This window comes from Gorilla gorilla, chromosome 5 (genome assembly GCF_029281585.2).
Source record: "Gorilla gorilla gorilla isolate KB3781 chromosome 5, NHGRI_mGorGor1-v2.1_pri, whole genome shotgun sequence".
Classification (NCBI taxonomy): domain Eukaryota; kingdom Metazoa; phylum Chordata; class Mammalia; order Primates; family Hominidae; genus Gorilla; species Gorilla gorilla.
In genome coordinates this window covers 18,270,228-18,287,418 of record NC_073229.2, presented here as the reverse complement: position 1 = coordinate 18,287,418, position 17,191 = coordinate 18,270,228, and the positions used below count along the sequence as shown (strand labels likewise).

At 41.2% G+C, this 17,191-nt stretch overlaps 2 protein-coding genes across 6 annotated transcripts in view; both read left to right on the top strand.

Annotated features, from left to right (window-relative positions):
• The window catches only part of EXOC2 (exocyst complex component 2), a 205,147-nt gene that overhangs the window by 25,224 nt on the left and 162,732 nt on the right, over nt 1-17,191 (top strand). The gene's annotated exons all lie outside the window — the stretch shown is intronic.
• On the top strand, nt 9,699-13,381 carry HUS1B (HUS1 checkpoint clamp component B). Its single transcript, XM_004043183.5, has one exon. It carries the CDS (start codon nt 11,361-11,363, stop codon nt 12,195-12,197), a length of 837 nt encoding a protein of 278 aa, XP_004043231.3. The 5' UTR covers nt 9,699-11,360; the 3' UTR covers nt 12,198-13,381.

Below are 17,191 nucleotides of genomic sequence, written 5' to 3'. Positions count from 1 at the left end.
GAGAAAGCATGCGTCACCCAGAAGACAGTGTGGGAGACAATGAGGGGACTGTAGGAGAGACATGATGGAGGCACAGCATGGCTGAGTATCTTCCTGGGCATGACTTAAAGCATTAATGCCTGAAAATTTTCCAAAATTAATAATAGGCAACTATCCATAGATCCTGGGAGCTCAGAGAACACGGAGCAAGACAAATACCAAAAAGTCTATACTCAGACATATCCTATTCCAGTTGCAGAAAATCAAAAACCAATAGAAACTCTTGAAAGAAGCACCTTACTATAGGGGAGCATAGATCAGAGTTATATGAGATGTCTCTTCAGAAACCATGCAAGAAAGAATAGAGTGGAGTGAAATAAGGTGCTGAAAGAAAAAAAACCAGTGTATTAGGGCTTTCCAGAGAAACAGAATCAACAGGATATGGACGGATGGATGGATGGATGGATGGATGGGAGGAGATTTATTAGGGGAACTGGCTTACATGACTATGGAGGCTGAGAAGTCCCATGACAGGCGTCAGCAAGCCACAGAATCAGAGAAGCCAGTAGCATGGCTCAGTCTAAGTTTGAAGGCCTCAACCAGGGAGCCCCCAGTGTATCTCTCAGTCTGAGGCCAAAGGCCTCAGAACCTGGGGGGAAGGGGTCACTGGTATAAGCCTGGGAATCCAAAGCTCAGAAGACTGTGGCATTCTGGTGATTCAAGAGCAGGAAAAGATGGGTGTCCCAGTTCCAAAAAGGAGAGAATTTGCCTTTTCTCTGCCTTTTTCTTTGATCAAGACCCTCAGCGGCTTTGTGGTGCCTGCTCACAATGGGTGACAACAGAGCTTTCTTACTTGGTCCACTGATTCAAATGCCAGTTACTTCCCCAAACACCCTCACAGACACACCCAGAAATAATGCTTTACCAGCTCAGCTGTCTGGGTATCTCTTCTTCCAGTCATCACACTTACCACTGTCAAATCCTGTATACAAATGAAATTACCCTTCAGAAGCGAATGAGAAACACTTTCTCAGATAAACAAAAGTTGAGGAAATTTGTTACCAGTAAACCTTCCTTGTAAGAAACACTAAAAGATATTCATCAAAAAACAACAAAGTGATAATGATGTAGATTAGAAACTCAGATCTACTTGAAGAAAGGAGGAGCATTATAGATGAATGAAGGTAAAATACAGTTCTTAGTTTTTCTTATTCTTAATTGATCTGACAGACAACTGTTTGTTCTGAAGAATAACAGCAACAAAACTTACGGTGATTATAGCTTATAGATAATTAAAATGAATGACACCAGTGTTGTAAGGGATGAGAAGAAGAAAGTGGGAATACTTTGTTATAAGGTACTTCCACTATCCATGAATGGGAAAGTGTTATTTGAGAGTGAACTTGGTTTAGTTGTAAATGCATATTGCAAACTCTAAGATAGCCACTGAAAAAAAAATTTTTTTTAAAAAACATAATTGCCATGCTAAGAGAAGAGGGAAAATGGGACTTTTAAGGCAGTGAAAGTATTCAGTATGATACTGTAATGTTGGATACATGTAATGATAAGTTATACATTTGTCAAAACTCATAGAATGTACCACACAAAGAGCCCCAGTGTAAACTATGGAACTTAGTTAATAGTGTATCAGTATTGGCTCCTCAGTTGTAATGGCTGTGCCACACTAATGCAAGATGTTAATAACAGAGGAAACAGGAGGGAGTGGTAGTGAAGGGGTGTATGGAAACTCTAATTTTGATTTAATTTTTCTGTAAACTTAATAAAACTGCTCAGAAAAAAAGTTGTGAAGTGCCAAAACAAAACAGTAAAGCACTAAGTTTCCCAATTCTAAATAATAATGTTAATTTAACAGACCTAAATTTTCTGGAAATTTTCTGGAAGGGATGCTGACCAGTTTTTGAAATTCCTGTTGTAAACATAAGTAACATTTGAATCATTTGCTCAATTTTGCATCAGTATGACTGCCGTGGTGAAGATGCCTTTACATATTTTCCAATGGTTTTGACTTTTCCTCCTAGTTTTTGATATATTCCAGTCAATATGAGGAAAATACCAGTGCTGGAAACAAGAGAAGTGTCTTCTACATCTGAAAATTAAGGAGTTACAGCTAAAAATGTTTCATGTGAGAATGGAGAAAGGATGCTGACTTGCCATCACCTAATGGATTGGCAAACTCTTTTTGTGAAGGGCAATGTAGTAGTTTTTGGCCATGAGGTCTCAGTTGCTATTACTCAGCTCTGCTCTTTTAGTGAGAAAGCAGCCTTAGATGACATGGAATCAAATGAATGTGGCTGTGTTGTGATAAAACTTTATTCACAAGAATAGGTAGCAGACCACTTTTCTCTTGATGACTATAATTTTTTGACTCTTATTTTTATTTTTATTTTCTGTAAGTTATTGGGGTACAGGTGGTATTTGGTTACATGAGTAAGTTCTTAGTGGTGACTTGTGAGATTCTGGTGCACCCATCACCCAAGCAGTGTACACTGCACCACATCCTGTAGTCTTTTATGCCTCAACCCCCTCACCCTCTTCCCCCCAAGTACCCAAAGTCCATTGTATCATTCTCATGCCTTTGCATCCTCATAGCTTAGATCCCACATAACAGTGAGAACACACGATGTTTGGTTTTCCATTCCTGATTTACTTCTCTTAGAATAATAGTCTCCAATCTCATCCACGTCACTGCAAATGCTATTAATTCATTCCTTTTTATGGCTGCATAGTATTCCATTGTATATATATACCACAGTTTATCAGCTCATTGATTGATGGGCATTTGGGTTTTCCACGATTTTGTAATTGTGAATTGTGCTGCTATAAACGTATGTGCAAGAATCTTTTTTGAATATTGAGTTATTTTCTTCTGGGTAGATACCCAGTAGTGGGATTGCTCGATCAAATGGTAGTTCTACTTTTAGTTCTTTAAGGAATCTCCACACTGTTTTCCATAGCAGCTGTACTAGTTTGCATTCCCACCAGCAGTGTAGAAGTGTTCCCTGTTCACCGCATCTACACCAACATGTACTGGTTTTTGATTTTTCGATTATGGCCATTCTTGTAGGAGTAAGATGGTATCGCATTGTGGTTTTGATTGGCATTTCCCTGATCATTAGTGATGCTGAGCATTTTTTTCATACGTTTGTTGGCCATTTGTATATCTTCTTTTGAGAGTTGCCTATTCATGTCCTTAGCCCATTTTTTGATGTGATTTTTTTTTTTTCTTTCAGATTTGTTTGAGTTCGTTGTAGATTCTGGGTATTAGTCCTTTGTCAGATGTATAGATTGTGAAGATTTTCTCCTCCTCTGTGTGTTGTCTGTTTACTCTGCTGTTTCTTTTGCCATGCAAAAGCTCTTTAGTTTAGTTAGGTCCCAGCTATTTATCTTTGTTTTTACTGTCTTTGCTTTTGGGTTCTTGGCATGAAATCCTTGCCTAAGCCAATGTCTAGAAGGGGTTTTCCAACATTATCTTCTAGAATTTTTATAGTTTCAGGTCTTAGGTTTAAGTCCTTAATCCACTTTGAGTTGATTTTTGTATAAGGTGAGAGATGAGGATCCAGTTTTATTCTCCTACATGTGGCTAGCCAGTTATACTAGCACCATTTGTTGAAATTGGTGTCGTTTCCCCACTTTATGTTTTTGTTTGCTTTGTCAAGGATCAGTTGGCTGTAAGTATTTGGCTTTATTTCTGGGTTCTCTATTCTGTTCCACTGGTCTGTGTGTCTGTTTTTATACCAGTACCACACTGTTTTGGTGACTATGGCCTTATAGTATAGTTTGAAATCAGGTAGTGTGATGCCGCCAGATTTGTTGTTTTTGGTTAGTCTTGCTTTGGCTATGCGGGCTCTTTTTTGGTTTCATATGAATTTTAGAATTGCTTTTTCTAATTTTGTGTAGAATGATGGTGGTAGGATTGCATGGAATTTGTAGATTGCTTTTGACAGTATGGTCGTTTTCACAATATTGATTCTACTCATCCATGAGCATGGGATGTGTTTTCATTTTTTTGTGTCATCTGCAATTTCTTTCAGCAGGGTTTTGTAGTTTTCTCTGTAGAGGTCCTCTGAAAGACCTAAGTTTTTGGTTAGGTATATTCCTAAGTATTTTATTTTATTTTATTTTTGCAGCTATAGTAAAAGGGGTTGAGTTCTTGATCTGATTCTCCACTTGGTTGCTTTCGGTATATAGAAGAGCTACTGATTTGTGTACATTAATCTTGTATCTGGAAACTTTGCTGAATTCTTTTATCAGTTCTAGGAGCTTTCTGGTGGAGTCCTTAGAGTTTTCAAGGTAAACGATAATATCTTCAGCAAACAGTGACAGATTGACTTCCTCTTTACCGATTTGGATGTCTTTATTTCTTTCTCTTGTCTGATTGCTCTGGCTAGGACTTGCAGTACTATGTTGAAGAGGAGTGGTGAGAGTGGGCATCCTTGTCTTGTTCCCGTTCTCAGAGGGAATGCTTTCAGCTTTTCCCCATTCAGTGTTATGTTGGCTGTGGGTTTGTCATACATGGCTTTTATTACATTAAGGTATGTCCCTTGTATGCCAATTTTGCTGAGAGTTTTAATTATAAAGGGAAGTTGGATTTTGTCAAATGCTTTTTCTGTGTCTATTGAGATGATCATGTGATTTTTGTTTTTAATTCCATTTATGTGGTGTATCATATTTATTGACTTGTGTATGTTAAACTACCCCTGCATCCCTGGTATGAAACTCCCTTGATCATGGTGGATTATCTTTTTGATATGTTGCTGGATTCAGTTAGCTAGTATTTTGTTAAGGATTTTAGCATCTATGTTCATCAAGGATATTGGTCTGTAGTTTTCTTTTTTGTTATGTCCTTTCCTGGTTTTGATATTAGGGTGATGCTGGTTTCATAGAATGAATTAGGGAGGGTTCCTTCTTTATCTTGTGGAATAGTGTCAAAAGGATTGGTACCAATTCTTTGAGTGTTTGGTAGAATTCTGCTGTGAATCCCTCTGGTCCTGGACTTTTCTTTGGTGGTAATTTCTTAATTACCATTTCAATCTTGCTACTTGTTATTGGTCTGTTCGGGGTGTCTATTTCTTCCTGATTTAAGCTAGGAGGGTTATATTTATCCAGGAATTTATCCATCTCTTCTAGGTTTCTAATTTATGTGTGTAAAGGTGTTCATATTAGCCTTGAGGGATCTTTTGTATTTCAGTGGTGTCAGTTGTAATAGCTCCTGTTGCATTTCTTAGTGCGATCATTTGGCTTTTCTCTCTTCTTTTGTTGGTTAATCGTGCTCATGGTCTGTCAATTTTGTTTATCTTTTCAAAGAACTAGGATTTGTTTTTTTTTTGAGACAAAGTCTTGCTCTGCCACCCAGGCTGGAGTGCAGTGGTGTGATCTCGGCTCACTGCAGCCTCCACCTTCCAGGTTCAAGCAGTTCTCCTGCCTCAGCCTTGTAGAACCAGCTTTTTGTTTCATTTATCTTTTGTATTTTGTTGGTGTTTTTTCAATTTCATTTAATTCTGCTCTGATCATGGTTATTTCCTTTTTTCCGCTGGGTTTGGGTTTGGTTTGTTCTTGTTTCTCTAGTTCCTTGAGGTGTGACCTTAGAGCATCTGTTTGTGCTCTTTCAGACTTTTTGATACAGGTGCTTGGGGCTATGAACTTTCCTCATGGCACCACCTTTGCTGTATCCCAGAGGTTTTGATAGGTTGTGTCATTATTGTCATTCAGTTTGAAGAATTTTTTAATTCCCATCTTGATTTTGTTTTTGACCCAATGCTCATTCGGGAGCAGGTTATTTAATTTCCATGTATTTGCATGGTTTTGAAGGTTCTGTTTGGGGTTGATTTCCAGTTTTATTTTACTGTGGTCTGAGAGAGTGCTTGATATAATTTCAATTTTCTTAAACTTTTTGAGGCTCATTTTATGGCCTGTCATATAGTCTATCTTGGAGAAGGTTCCATGCATTGTTGAATAGAATGTATATTCTGCAGTTGTTGGATGAAATGTTTTGTATGTATCTGTTAAGTCCATTTGTTCCAAGGTATCATTTAAATCCATTGTTTCTTTGTTGATTTTCTGTCTTGATGACCAGTCTAGTGCTGTCAGTGGAGTATTGAAGTCCCCCCACTATTATTGTGTTTCTGTTTGTCTCATTGCTTAGGTCTATTAGTAATTGTTTCATAAATTTGGGAGCTCCAGTTTTAGTGCATATATGTTTAGGATTGTGATATTTTCCTGTTGAATAAGGCCTTTTACCATTACATAATGTCCCTCTTTGTCTGTTTTAACTGCTGTTGCTTTAAAGTTTGTTTTGTCTGATATAAGAATAGCTACCCCTGCTCTCTTTTGGTGTCCATTTGCATGAAATGCCTTTTTCCACCCCTTTACTTTAACTTTATGTGAGTCCTTATGTGTTAGCTGAGTCTCCTGAAGGCAGCAGATTGTTGGTTGGTGAGTTCTTATCCATTCTGTGGTTCTGTATCTTTTAAGTGGAGCATTTAGGCCATTTACATTCAATGTTAGCATTGAAATGTGAGGTACCATTGCTTTCATCATGCTCTTTGTTGCCTGTGTACTTTGTTTTCTTTTTGTTTTTGCTTTGTAACGTGTATTTTTGTTATAGGTCCTGTGTGATTTATGCTTTAAAGAGGTTCTGTTTTGTTGTGTTTCCAGGATTTGTTTCAAGAGTTAGAGCTCCTTTTAGCAGTTCTTGTAGTGGTGGCTTGGTAATGGTGAATTCTCTCAGCATTTGTCTGAAAACAACTGTATCTTTCCTTCATATATGATGCATAGGTTCAATGGATAAAAAATTCTTTGTTGATAATTGGTTTGAGGAGGCCGAAGATAGGGCCTCAATCCCTTCTAGCCTGTAGGGTTTCTGCTGAGAAATCTGCTGTTAATCTGATAGGTTTTCCTTTATAGACTACCTGGTGCTTCTATCTCACAGCTCTTAATCTTAGCTCTTTCCTTAGTCTGAACTGTGTATAACCTGATGACAGTGTGCCTAGGTGATGATCTTTTTGCAATGAATTTCCCGGGTGTTCTTTGTGCTTCTTGTATTTGGATGTCTGGGTCTCTAGCAGGGCTGGGGAAGTTTTCCATGATTATTCCCCATGTTTTCCAAGCTTTTAGAATTCTCTTCTTCCTCAGGAACACCGATTATTAGTTTTGGTCGTTTAACATAACCCCAGACTCCTTGGAGGCTTTGTTCATATTTTCTTAGTCTTTTTTCTTTGTCATTGTTGGATTGGTTAATTTGTAGACCTTCGAGCTCTGAATTTCTTCCTTCTACTTGTTCAGTTTCATTGCTGAGACTTTCCAGAGTATTTTGCATTTCTAAAAGTGTGTCCAAAGTTTCCTGAATTTTTGATTGGTTTTTCTTTAAGCTGTCTATTTCCTTGAATATTTCTCCCTTTACTTTTTGTATTGTTTATTTGATTTCCTTGCATTGGGCTCCGCCTTTCCCTGATCCCTCCTTGATTAGCTTAATAACTAACCTCCTGAATTTTTTTTCAGGTAAATCAGGGATTTCTTCATGGTTTGGATCCGTAGCTGGTGAACTAGTGTGATTTTTTCTGGGGTGTTGAAGAGCCTTGTTTTGTCATATTAGCGGGGTTGGTTTTCTGGTTCCTTCTCATTTGGGTAGCCTTGTCAGAGGGAAGGTCTGGGGCTGAAAGCTGTTGTTCAGATTCTTTTGTCCCACAAAGTGTTCCCTTGATGTAGTGCTCTCCCCATCTTCCTGTGGATGTGGCTTCCTGTGAGCCAGACTGCAAGATTGTTGTCTCTCTTCTGGGTCTAGCACCCAGCGAGTCTACCCAGCTCTGTGCTGGTACTGGGGGTTGCCTGCACAGAGTCGTGTGATGTGAACCATCTATGGTCTCTCAGCCGTGAATATCAGCGCCTGTTCCAGTGGAGGTGGCAGAGGGTGCAATGGACTCCCTGAGGGAGGGTCCTTAGCTTTGGTGGTTTAATGCTCTATTTTGGTGCTAGTTGGCCTTTTGCCAGGAGGTGGTGCTTTCCAGAAAGCATCAGCTGTAGTAGTGTGGAGAGGGACTGGCAGTGGGCAGGGCTCTAGAACTCCCAAGATTATATGTCCTTTGTCTTCCGGTACCAGGTTGGGTAGGGAAGGACCATCGGGTTGCGGGGGGATGGGTGGGTCTTGGGGGATGGGGGTGGAGTTCTGTACCTAGGGGGATTATGGCTGTCTCTGCTGAGTCATGCAGGTTGTCAGGGAAGTGGGGGAAAGCCTGCAGTCACAGGCCTCACCCAGCTCCCACGCAAAACTGAAGGGCCGGTCTCACAACCACCGTGCCCCCCGTGCCCCCCCCCCCCGCCCCCGACAACAGCCCCGAGTGGCAAGACGGCTTGAAAATCTGCCCCAGGCTACCTGCCTCCCAGCTGCGAACTAAAAAGGCTGGGTTCTATCCCCGCCTGTGGAGTCTGCACACCGGATTTGCATCCTCTCCCAAGTTCTGGCCAGGAGGCTTCTCACTCCCTTGAAATTGTTACAAAGTTCAGTTAGAGATTTCCTTCTCCCTGTGGAGTTGTACCCCCTGCTCCTCAGGCCACCTTCTAGATGGATCCCTGTGGTGCCAGGTAGGAATGGCCTGCAAGGGGACACAGTGAGCTCCCAGGGCTTTTCTGCTGCTTCCTCTGCCCCTGTGCTTCGCTCACCCCTCCAGATTGACTGAGCTCCAGGTAAAGTCGGAAACTTCTCCCACAAACAGACCTTCAGCTTCTCCAGTGGGAGTGTGTGTTCGGGAGAGGAAGGGCTCCCTTTCCCACTTCCACAGTTGGGGCACTCACAGTATTTGGAGTGTCTCCCAGGTCCTGCAAGAGCAGTTTACTTCCTTCAGAGGGTCTGAGATTGCTGGTTTGTTCTTGCAGTCTATCTGGGGCTAAAATTCACAATGCGAGCCTTCGCATGCTGCTCTGTCTGGACCTGCGATCTAAAATTCCATGGAGGGCAGTTAGGGAAAACACCTAAAAAGACTCTTGGGGGCGCTAATGACAGTTTGGGAAACACTGCTCTAGAGGATTCGTCATTAGTTACAAATAAGACAAAGATGCTTGCTGGCATCACTGTTATTCAGCAGTGTTTTGAAAATGACAGCAAACGCAATGTCAGTTAAATAAATGACATAAACTTTGAAGAGTAAAAGCCATAATTACAGTACATGAAGATAGTAAGATTTTCTACATTAGAGACATAAAGGGTCAATTGAAAAATGATTTCAGGAGAGCTCAGTGACTTGACTGACTTCAAGATACTGTATATTATGTGAACTCCCTAAGAACAGAACTGAATAATTCATTGACAGTCATAAAAAATGGTTTGAATAAGTGGGAGGATTTAATGTAAATATTTTAAATATCTTGGCTGGGCGCAGTGGCTCACGCCTATAATCCCAGCACTTTGAGAGGCCAAGGTGGGCAGATTACCTGAGATCAGGAGTTCGAGACCAGCCTGGCCAACGTGGTGAAACCTCGTCTTTACTAAAAATACAAAAATTAGCTGGGCATGGTGGCAGGCGCCTGTAATCCCAGCTACTCGGGAGGCTGAGGCAAGAGAATCGCTTGAACCCGAGAGGTGGAGGTTGCAGTGAGCCGAGATCACGCCATTGCACTCTAGCCTGGGCGACAAAAGCGAGACTTCGTCTCAAAAAAAAAAAAAAAATATATATATATATATATATTTTTTAAATATCCTGAAATTATCTTGAAATTTATACATTTCATACATTCATTTAAAAATTTGTGTTGAACACCAGTTGCATGGCAAATACTGTTCTAAATGCTGGGTGTACAGCAGTGCAGGGAAGAGATAAGAACTCCTCTAATTTACATCATTGTGGTTAGAGCTAGACGGCAAACAAAGAAGTCTAAGTATGTACTATGTCAGGCTGGTGATAATTCCCATCAAAATTCCAGGAAGATTATTTTTAGACTCTGACAAAATATTTTAGAATTCATCTGGAGCAGTATCTGTGAGAGAATGAGAGAAGTTCTGAAAGATTGTCCTATTCGATATTGAAATATAATACAGAAATTAAATCACTGGTACAGGTTCAAGATAGGGCAGTGGGAGAAAATATAGAGAGGGCCAGGAAACATTCAGGCAAAAATGAGAATTTTTGTCTAAAATAAAATTGACATTTCAGGTTAGTGGAGAAGTGGATTGTTTAGTGAATTATGTGTATCAGCTAGGCATTCGGTACTCCAAAAAAGATTTCAACTGAGTCAAACAACTAAGTCATAAAAACAGATAACATTAAAGTACCAGAAACAGGACTTTGAAAGCATGACCCTAGAAGTAGTAGAGAAAAGGTCAATAGGTTTGACATGAAAATATTCAATATTTCCCAAGGGCAAAGAGTACCAAAAACAGTGTGAAAAGTCACATGATAAACTGGGGAAGATATTTACAGTACATGTAATGGACAGAGGGTTAATGTTCTTGCTAGATATCTTAAAATCAAGAAAAATAAACTCAGTAAAAAGATGCAAAGGGCATAAGATGGAATTCACACACAGTGCAAGTTGAATTTTTTTTTTTTTTTTTTGCCTGCCAGAGTGCTACAGGTAAAACAGATTGCTAATACCCAGTGTTGCTGGTGGGCTAGAGTGTTCATGTAGCTTTCTGCAGGCCAGTTTGAGAATATTTATTAGGATTTTAAAAGTGCATTCATTGACCAGCACTTCACTTCTGAATTTAACGCAAGGAAATAGTTGGGTAAATGGGCAAAACTATTTTGTACAAAAATATTCATTGTGTTCATAATAGCAAAAAATTGGAAATCATCCAAATGTCACTTGTGTTATAACTCCATACACTGGAAAAGTGAGCAGCCATGAAGATGGTGTAGATTTGTTTCACCAGCATGGAAAGGTGCCTGTTACATATTTAAGTGTGAAGATGAGGTTGTAAAATGTATGCCCGGTATGCTATGATTTCATAAGACACGTGGAACTATATCTTCTTATATGCCGATTGATGAAGATGGTATCAGTGTATATACCAAAGAGATTAAAAGTGGTTATTTATCTGAGTGATGATTTTGTCTTCATTGTGTTTAGAATACTAAGAAGTTTCAGCAGTGGAATGCCTACTCTTCTTATAACCAGAGTGGAAACGGAAGCATTTTGTGAGAGGGCTAGAGGGAAGGTGAGAACGGGCGTTGGGAGGCCCTTCCGTGGCTCCAGGCCTAGGGCTGCGGAACCCACAACAGAACCCGCAACCGCAACCCGGAACCCGAGTGCCTGCCTAGCTGGGGGCCGGAGGGAGGGCGGGGAGGGCAGCGCCACGGACCCCAGCGGACCGGAAGGGCTTGTGGCACGCGGCCCCTCAGAGGGCCCCGAGCTGCCTTCCCTGTGGCATCATGAAGTTTCGCGCCAAGATCACCGGCAAAGGCTGTCTAGAGCTGTTCATTCACGTCAGCGGCACCGTCGCGAGGCTAGCGAAGGTCTGCGTGCTCCGCGTGTGCCCTGACAGCCTGTGCTTCGGCCCGGCGGGTTCTGGCGGCCTCCGCGAGGCCAGGCTGTGGTGCGAGGTGCGGCAGGGGGCCTTCCAGCAGTTTCGCATGGAAGGTGTCTCGGAAGATCTCAATGAGATCCAGCTGGAGCTGACGGCGGAGCACCTGTCCCGGGCGGCGAGAAGCGCAGCGGGCGCGTCCTCCCTGAAGCTGCAGCTGACCCACAAGCGCCGCCCCTGCCTCACGGTGGCGGTGGAGCTGGTGTCGTCCCTGGGCCGCGCTCGCAGCGTGGTGCACGATCTGCCCGTGCGGGTGCTTCCCAGAAGAGTGTGGCGGGACTGCCTGCCGCCCAGCCTGCGCGCCTCCGACGCGAGCATCTGCCTGCCGCGCTGGAGGACGCTGAGGAGCATCGTGGAGAGGATGGCGAACGTGGGCGATCACGTGCTGGTGGAAGCAAACCTCAGTGGCAGGATGACCCTGAGTATAGAGACGGAGGTGGTGTCCATTCAAAGTTATTTTAAAAATCTTGGAAACCCTCCCAAGTCGGCTGTGGGCGTGCCTCAAAACAGAGACCTGGAGAGCATGGTGCAAGTGCGGGTGGATAATCGGAAGCTTCTGCAGTTTTTGGAGGGACAGCAAATACATCCTACGATGGCCCTGTGCAATATTTGGGACAATACTCTTCTTCAGCTTGTTTTGGTTCAAGAAGATGTCTCTCTTCAGTATTTCATTCCTGCCTTGTAAAAATTCAGCCAGCTTAGATTTTTTTTTTTTAAGCTTATGATCTTTTCAAAACTAAAACAGACCCTGAGTTAATTGGGTTGAAAATTTGGACCTTCACTGACTTATGCAGGGCGTATATTTTGTTGAGCCCTTCCTCCTTTGCAAAATTTATATTAAAGCATTGGTAAAACAGTTGGGTAGTTCATGTTTTGTTTATTGGGTTTGTCAGGTTTTTTTCCTGCTTAAGATTCTATCAAAGTTATTCAACTCTTTTTTTCAGGGGGGAAAAACAGGGTTGTAATGAAATAAGTATTTTTGAATCCTGAAACAATTGCATCAGTATTTTATTATAAAATGCTGCTGTGTAAAGCGGGAAAGTTCTCCTTTTGAAATATGTATAAATGTTTTCCGAGGGCATTTCTTATGTAGAGAGCTAAATATATCTGCAAGATAAAAGGTATTTAGCATGTGTGTGCATCACATATTCTTTGTTAAGCCGTGTTCTGTATAGGATATATCAAAGAATATATCAGTGTACATGGTTTTTAGATTTATTATCTACATAGTTTGAATTGCTTATTAGGTTCATTTTTCACATGTGTCATATTCACATTAGAAATCAAGGAAATATAGGCATATCTCACAGATACTCCAAGTTTGGTTCCAGACCACTGCAAAAAGCAAATATTGCAATAAAGACAGATGAGTTTTTTGGATTTTCAGTACATATAAAAGTTATGTTTGCATTTTACTGTAGTCTGTTGAGAGTACAATAGTACTATGTCTAAAAAATGTACACATCTTAATTTTAAAATACTTCATTGGTAAAAAATGCTGCTCATCATCTGAGCCCTCAGCAAGTCATAATCTTTTTGCTGGTGGGAGGTCTTTACCTCCCTCTTGATAGCTGCTGACTGATTCCAGTGGTGGTTGTTGAAGGTTCAGGTAGCTGTGGCAATTTCTTTAAATAAAGTAGTTAACTTGCTGGATCGATTGACTTTCATGAAAGATTTCTCTTTAGCATGGGATGCTTTGGGTATTTTATCCACAGTAGAACTTCTTTCAAAACAGTCCTCTCAAACCCTGCCACTGGTTTATCAACCAAGTTTATACACTGTACTAAATCTTTTGTTGTTATTTCAACAGTTTTCACAGCATCTTCAGGATGCTGTGATTCCATCCAGGAGTAGATTCCATCTCAAAAAAGTCACTTTCTTTGCTTATCTATAAGAAGCAACTCTTCATCTGTTTGTTTTATCTTAAGAGTGTAGCAATTCCTTAAGGCTCTACTTTTTTTTTTTTTTTTTTTTTGAGACAGGGTCTTACTCTGTCGCCCAGACTGGAATGCAGTGGTACAATCATGGCTCACTGCAGCTTCAAACTTCTGAGCTCAAACGATCCTCCTGCCACAGCCTCCCCCGTAGCTGGGACTACAGGCTCATGCCACCATGCCCAGCTAACTTTTTAATTTTTCTTTTGTAGAGAGGGAGTCTCACTATGTTGACCAGGCTGGTTTTGAACTTCTGTCCTCAAGCGATCCTCCCGCCTTGGCCTTCCATAGTGCTGGGATTACAGGCATGAGCCACCATGCCCAGCCTCTACTTCTAATTTTAGTTCTCCTGCTACTTCCACCACACTTGCGGTGACATCCTCCACCAAAGTCTTGAACTCCTTAAAGTCATCCGTGCTGGTTGGAATCAACTTCTTTTTTATTCCTGTTAATGTTGATATTTTGACCTCTTCCCATGAATCATCAGTGTTCTTAATGCCATCTAGAATGATGAATCCTTTCCAGAAAGTTTTCCATTCACTTTGCCAAGATCCATTAGAGAATCAGTATCCATGGCAGCTATAAACGTACAAAATTTATTTCTGAAATAATAAGACTTGCAAGATGAAATTCCTGCTTGATCCATGAACTGCGGAATGGATATTGTGTTAGCAGTCATGAAAACATTCATCTCCTTTTGTGTCTCCACCAGAACTCTTGAGTGACCAGCTGCATTGTCAATGAACAGTGATATTCTGAAAGAAATCTTTTTTTCTGAGGATTAGGTTTCAACAGTGGGCTTAAATTATTCACTAAACCAGATGCTGTAAACAGATGTGCTGTCATCTAGGCTCTGTTGTTCTATTGATAGAACACAGGCAGAGTAGATTTATCATAATTCTTAAGGGCCCTAGGATTTTCAGAATGGTAAGTGAGCATTGGCTTCAACTGAAAATTACCAGCTACATTAGCCCCTAACAACAGAGTCAGCCTGTCCTGGAAGCTTTGAAGCCAGGTATTGACTTCTCCTCTCTAGCTATGAAGGTCCTAGATGGCATCTTCTTCCAATTGAAGGCTGTTTGTCTTCAATGAAAATGTGTCGTTGAGTGTAGCCACCTTCATCAGTGATCTTATAATAGCTAGATCTTCTGGATAACTTGCTGCAGCTTCGGCATAAGTACTCATTGTGTCATCTTGCATTTTTATGTTCTGGAAATAGCTTCTTTCCGTAAACCTTATGAACCATCCTCTAACTACAGCCTTTTCTTCTGCAGCTTCCTCACTTCTCTAAGCCTTCATAGCATTGAAGAGAGGGCTTTACACTGGGTTAGGTTTTGGCTTGAGGGAATGTTGTGGCTGGTTTATCTTCAATCTAGATCACTCACACTTTCTCCATATCAGCAATAAGGCTGTTTTAGTTTGTTATCATTCATGTGTTCACTGGAGTAGCACTTTTAATTTCCATCAATAATTTTTCCTTTGCATTCACAGCTTGGCCAATTGTTTGCCACAAGAAGGCCTGGCTTTAGGCTGTCAGGTCATTAGACATGGCTTCCTCACTAAGCTTAATTATTTCTAGCTTTTGATTTACAGTGAGAGACTTGAAACTCTTGCTTTCACTTGAGCACTTAGAGGCCATTGTAGGATTATGAATTGGCCTACTTTCAATATTGTCGTATCTCAGGGAATAGGGAGGCTTGAGGAGAGGGAGAGAGAATGCTGGTTGGTGGAACAGTCACACACACATTTATCAATTAAGTTTCCTGTCTCATATGAGCATGGTTTGTTGTGCCCCGGAACAGTTACAATAGTATCGTCAAAGAACACTCATCACAGATCACCATGACAGATATAATGATAATGAATAAGTTTGAGATAATGCAAGAATTACCAAAATGTGACACAGAGACATGGAGTGAGCACATGCTTTTAGAAGAATGGCACTGATAGGCTTGCTTGGTGCAGGGTTGCCACAAACCTTCAATTTGTAAAAAGTGCAGTATCTGAGTAGTACAGTAAACTGAAGCAGAGTAAAAGGAGGTAAACTGTAGTCAAGTTCATGTTAACCAAAATGTTGCTTTAAGGGTAATTTTTGGATAAATCAGGTTTTCATTCATCCTCTTCCCTTCCCCACCCCCAGCCCCGCCAGTATTCCAGTACTTTACTTAGAAAATAATTCTTAATGTTTCATTGTTTTGAGAAAAATGAAGAGAGGTTATAAAAGGATGGTATAGTGATGAACAGTCTCAGGGAGAGGAGTAGCTTATATTCTTTTATATTAAATTTTAGTTTAGTTTTTTTGGTGGCTTATGCAGTAAGGTAAGCCATTAACTTGGCAACCTTTATGTTTACATAGTAAATTCCCATGACTACATTTTTATCAGTAATGAAGAGTTTCCTACTAGATTTGGTGATAAAACACTTAAACTTGTTAATTTATTTTGTTTTGGTGATTTCTAAATTCCACCTGTGGTAGTGTGGAAAGAACACACAAACATTGGACCCAGGCGAGTCGCTTGAACCCTCTGGCTTATTAAGATCTGTTTCCGTTGGGCTAGATTCTGATTTAATGCTATTAAAGTTATAACATGGGAAGTTTAAACAGTTGTTTTCAAAAGTATTTCTGAAGTAGTCTTTAAAAATTATTAATAACCACTTTGGAGGTATAGTGTATGCTCTTCGAAACTATTTACTTCATATCTTCTGAGTTACGTACAAAAATATGTGAATATTTTGTTTGGTGAGTATTTTCAGAGATGTTTGTGAAGTTTTTTTTTTTGTTTTTTTTTTTTGAGATGGAGTCTCACTCTGTCACCCAGGCTGGAGTACAGTGGCGTAATCTTGGCTCACTGCAACCTTCGCCTCCCGGGTTCAAGCAATTCTCCTGCCTCAGCCTCCTGAGTAGCTGGGATTACAGGCGCGCACCACCGCGCCTGGCTAGTTTTTGTATTTTTGGTAGACGTGGGGTTTCACTATGTTCATCAGACTCGTCTCGAATTCCTGACCTTATGATCTGCCCGCCTCGGCCTCCCAAAGTGCTGGGGTTACAGGCGTGAGCCACTGTGCCCAGCCTGTGAAGATTTTTAATCAAGCCATTTTTTGGTTCATTTAAAAAATCTTCTGCCCTCATGAGCACTTCTGTAGACTTTATTTTTTTATTTTTTTATTATTTATTTATTTTTCTGAGACAGAGTGTTGCTCTGTTGCCCAGGTGGGAGTGCAGTGGCACAATCTTGGCTTACCCTAACTTCGGCCTCCCGGGTTCAAGTGATTCTCATGCCTCAGCTTCCCGAGTAGCTGGGATTACAGGCGCCCACCATCACACCCAGATAATTTTTGTATTTTTATTAGAGATGGGGTTTCACCATGTTGGCCAGGCTGGTTTCAAACTCCTGACCTCAAGTTATCTGCCCGCCTCAGCCTCCCAAAGTGTTGGGATTACAAGCATCAGCCGCCACACCTGGCCTTTTGTAGACTTTAAATGCAAGATAAAAATGGAGAACACGGCCGGGTGCGGTGGCTCACGCCTGTCATCCCAGCACTTTGGGAGGCCGAGGCAGGAGGATCACGAGGTCAGGAGATCAAGACCATCCTGGCTAACATAGTGAAACCCCGTCTCTACTAAAAATACAAAAAAAATTAGCTGGGCATGTTGGCGGGCGCCTGTAGTCTCAGCTATCTGGGAGGCTGAGGCAGGAGAATAGCGTGAACCTGCGAGGCAGAGCTTGCAGTGAGCCGAGATCAC

What these genes read in the sequence shown, in the direction of transcription:
- HUS1B (XM_004043183.5), top strand. Translation starts at nt 11,361, where the DNA reads ATGAAGTTTCGCGCCAAGATCACCGGCAAAGGCTGTCTAGAGCTGTTC.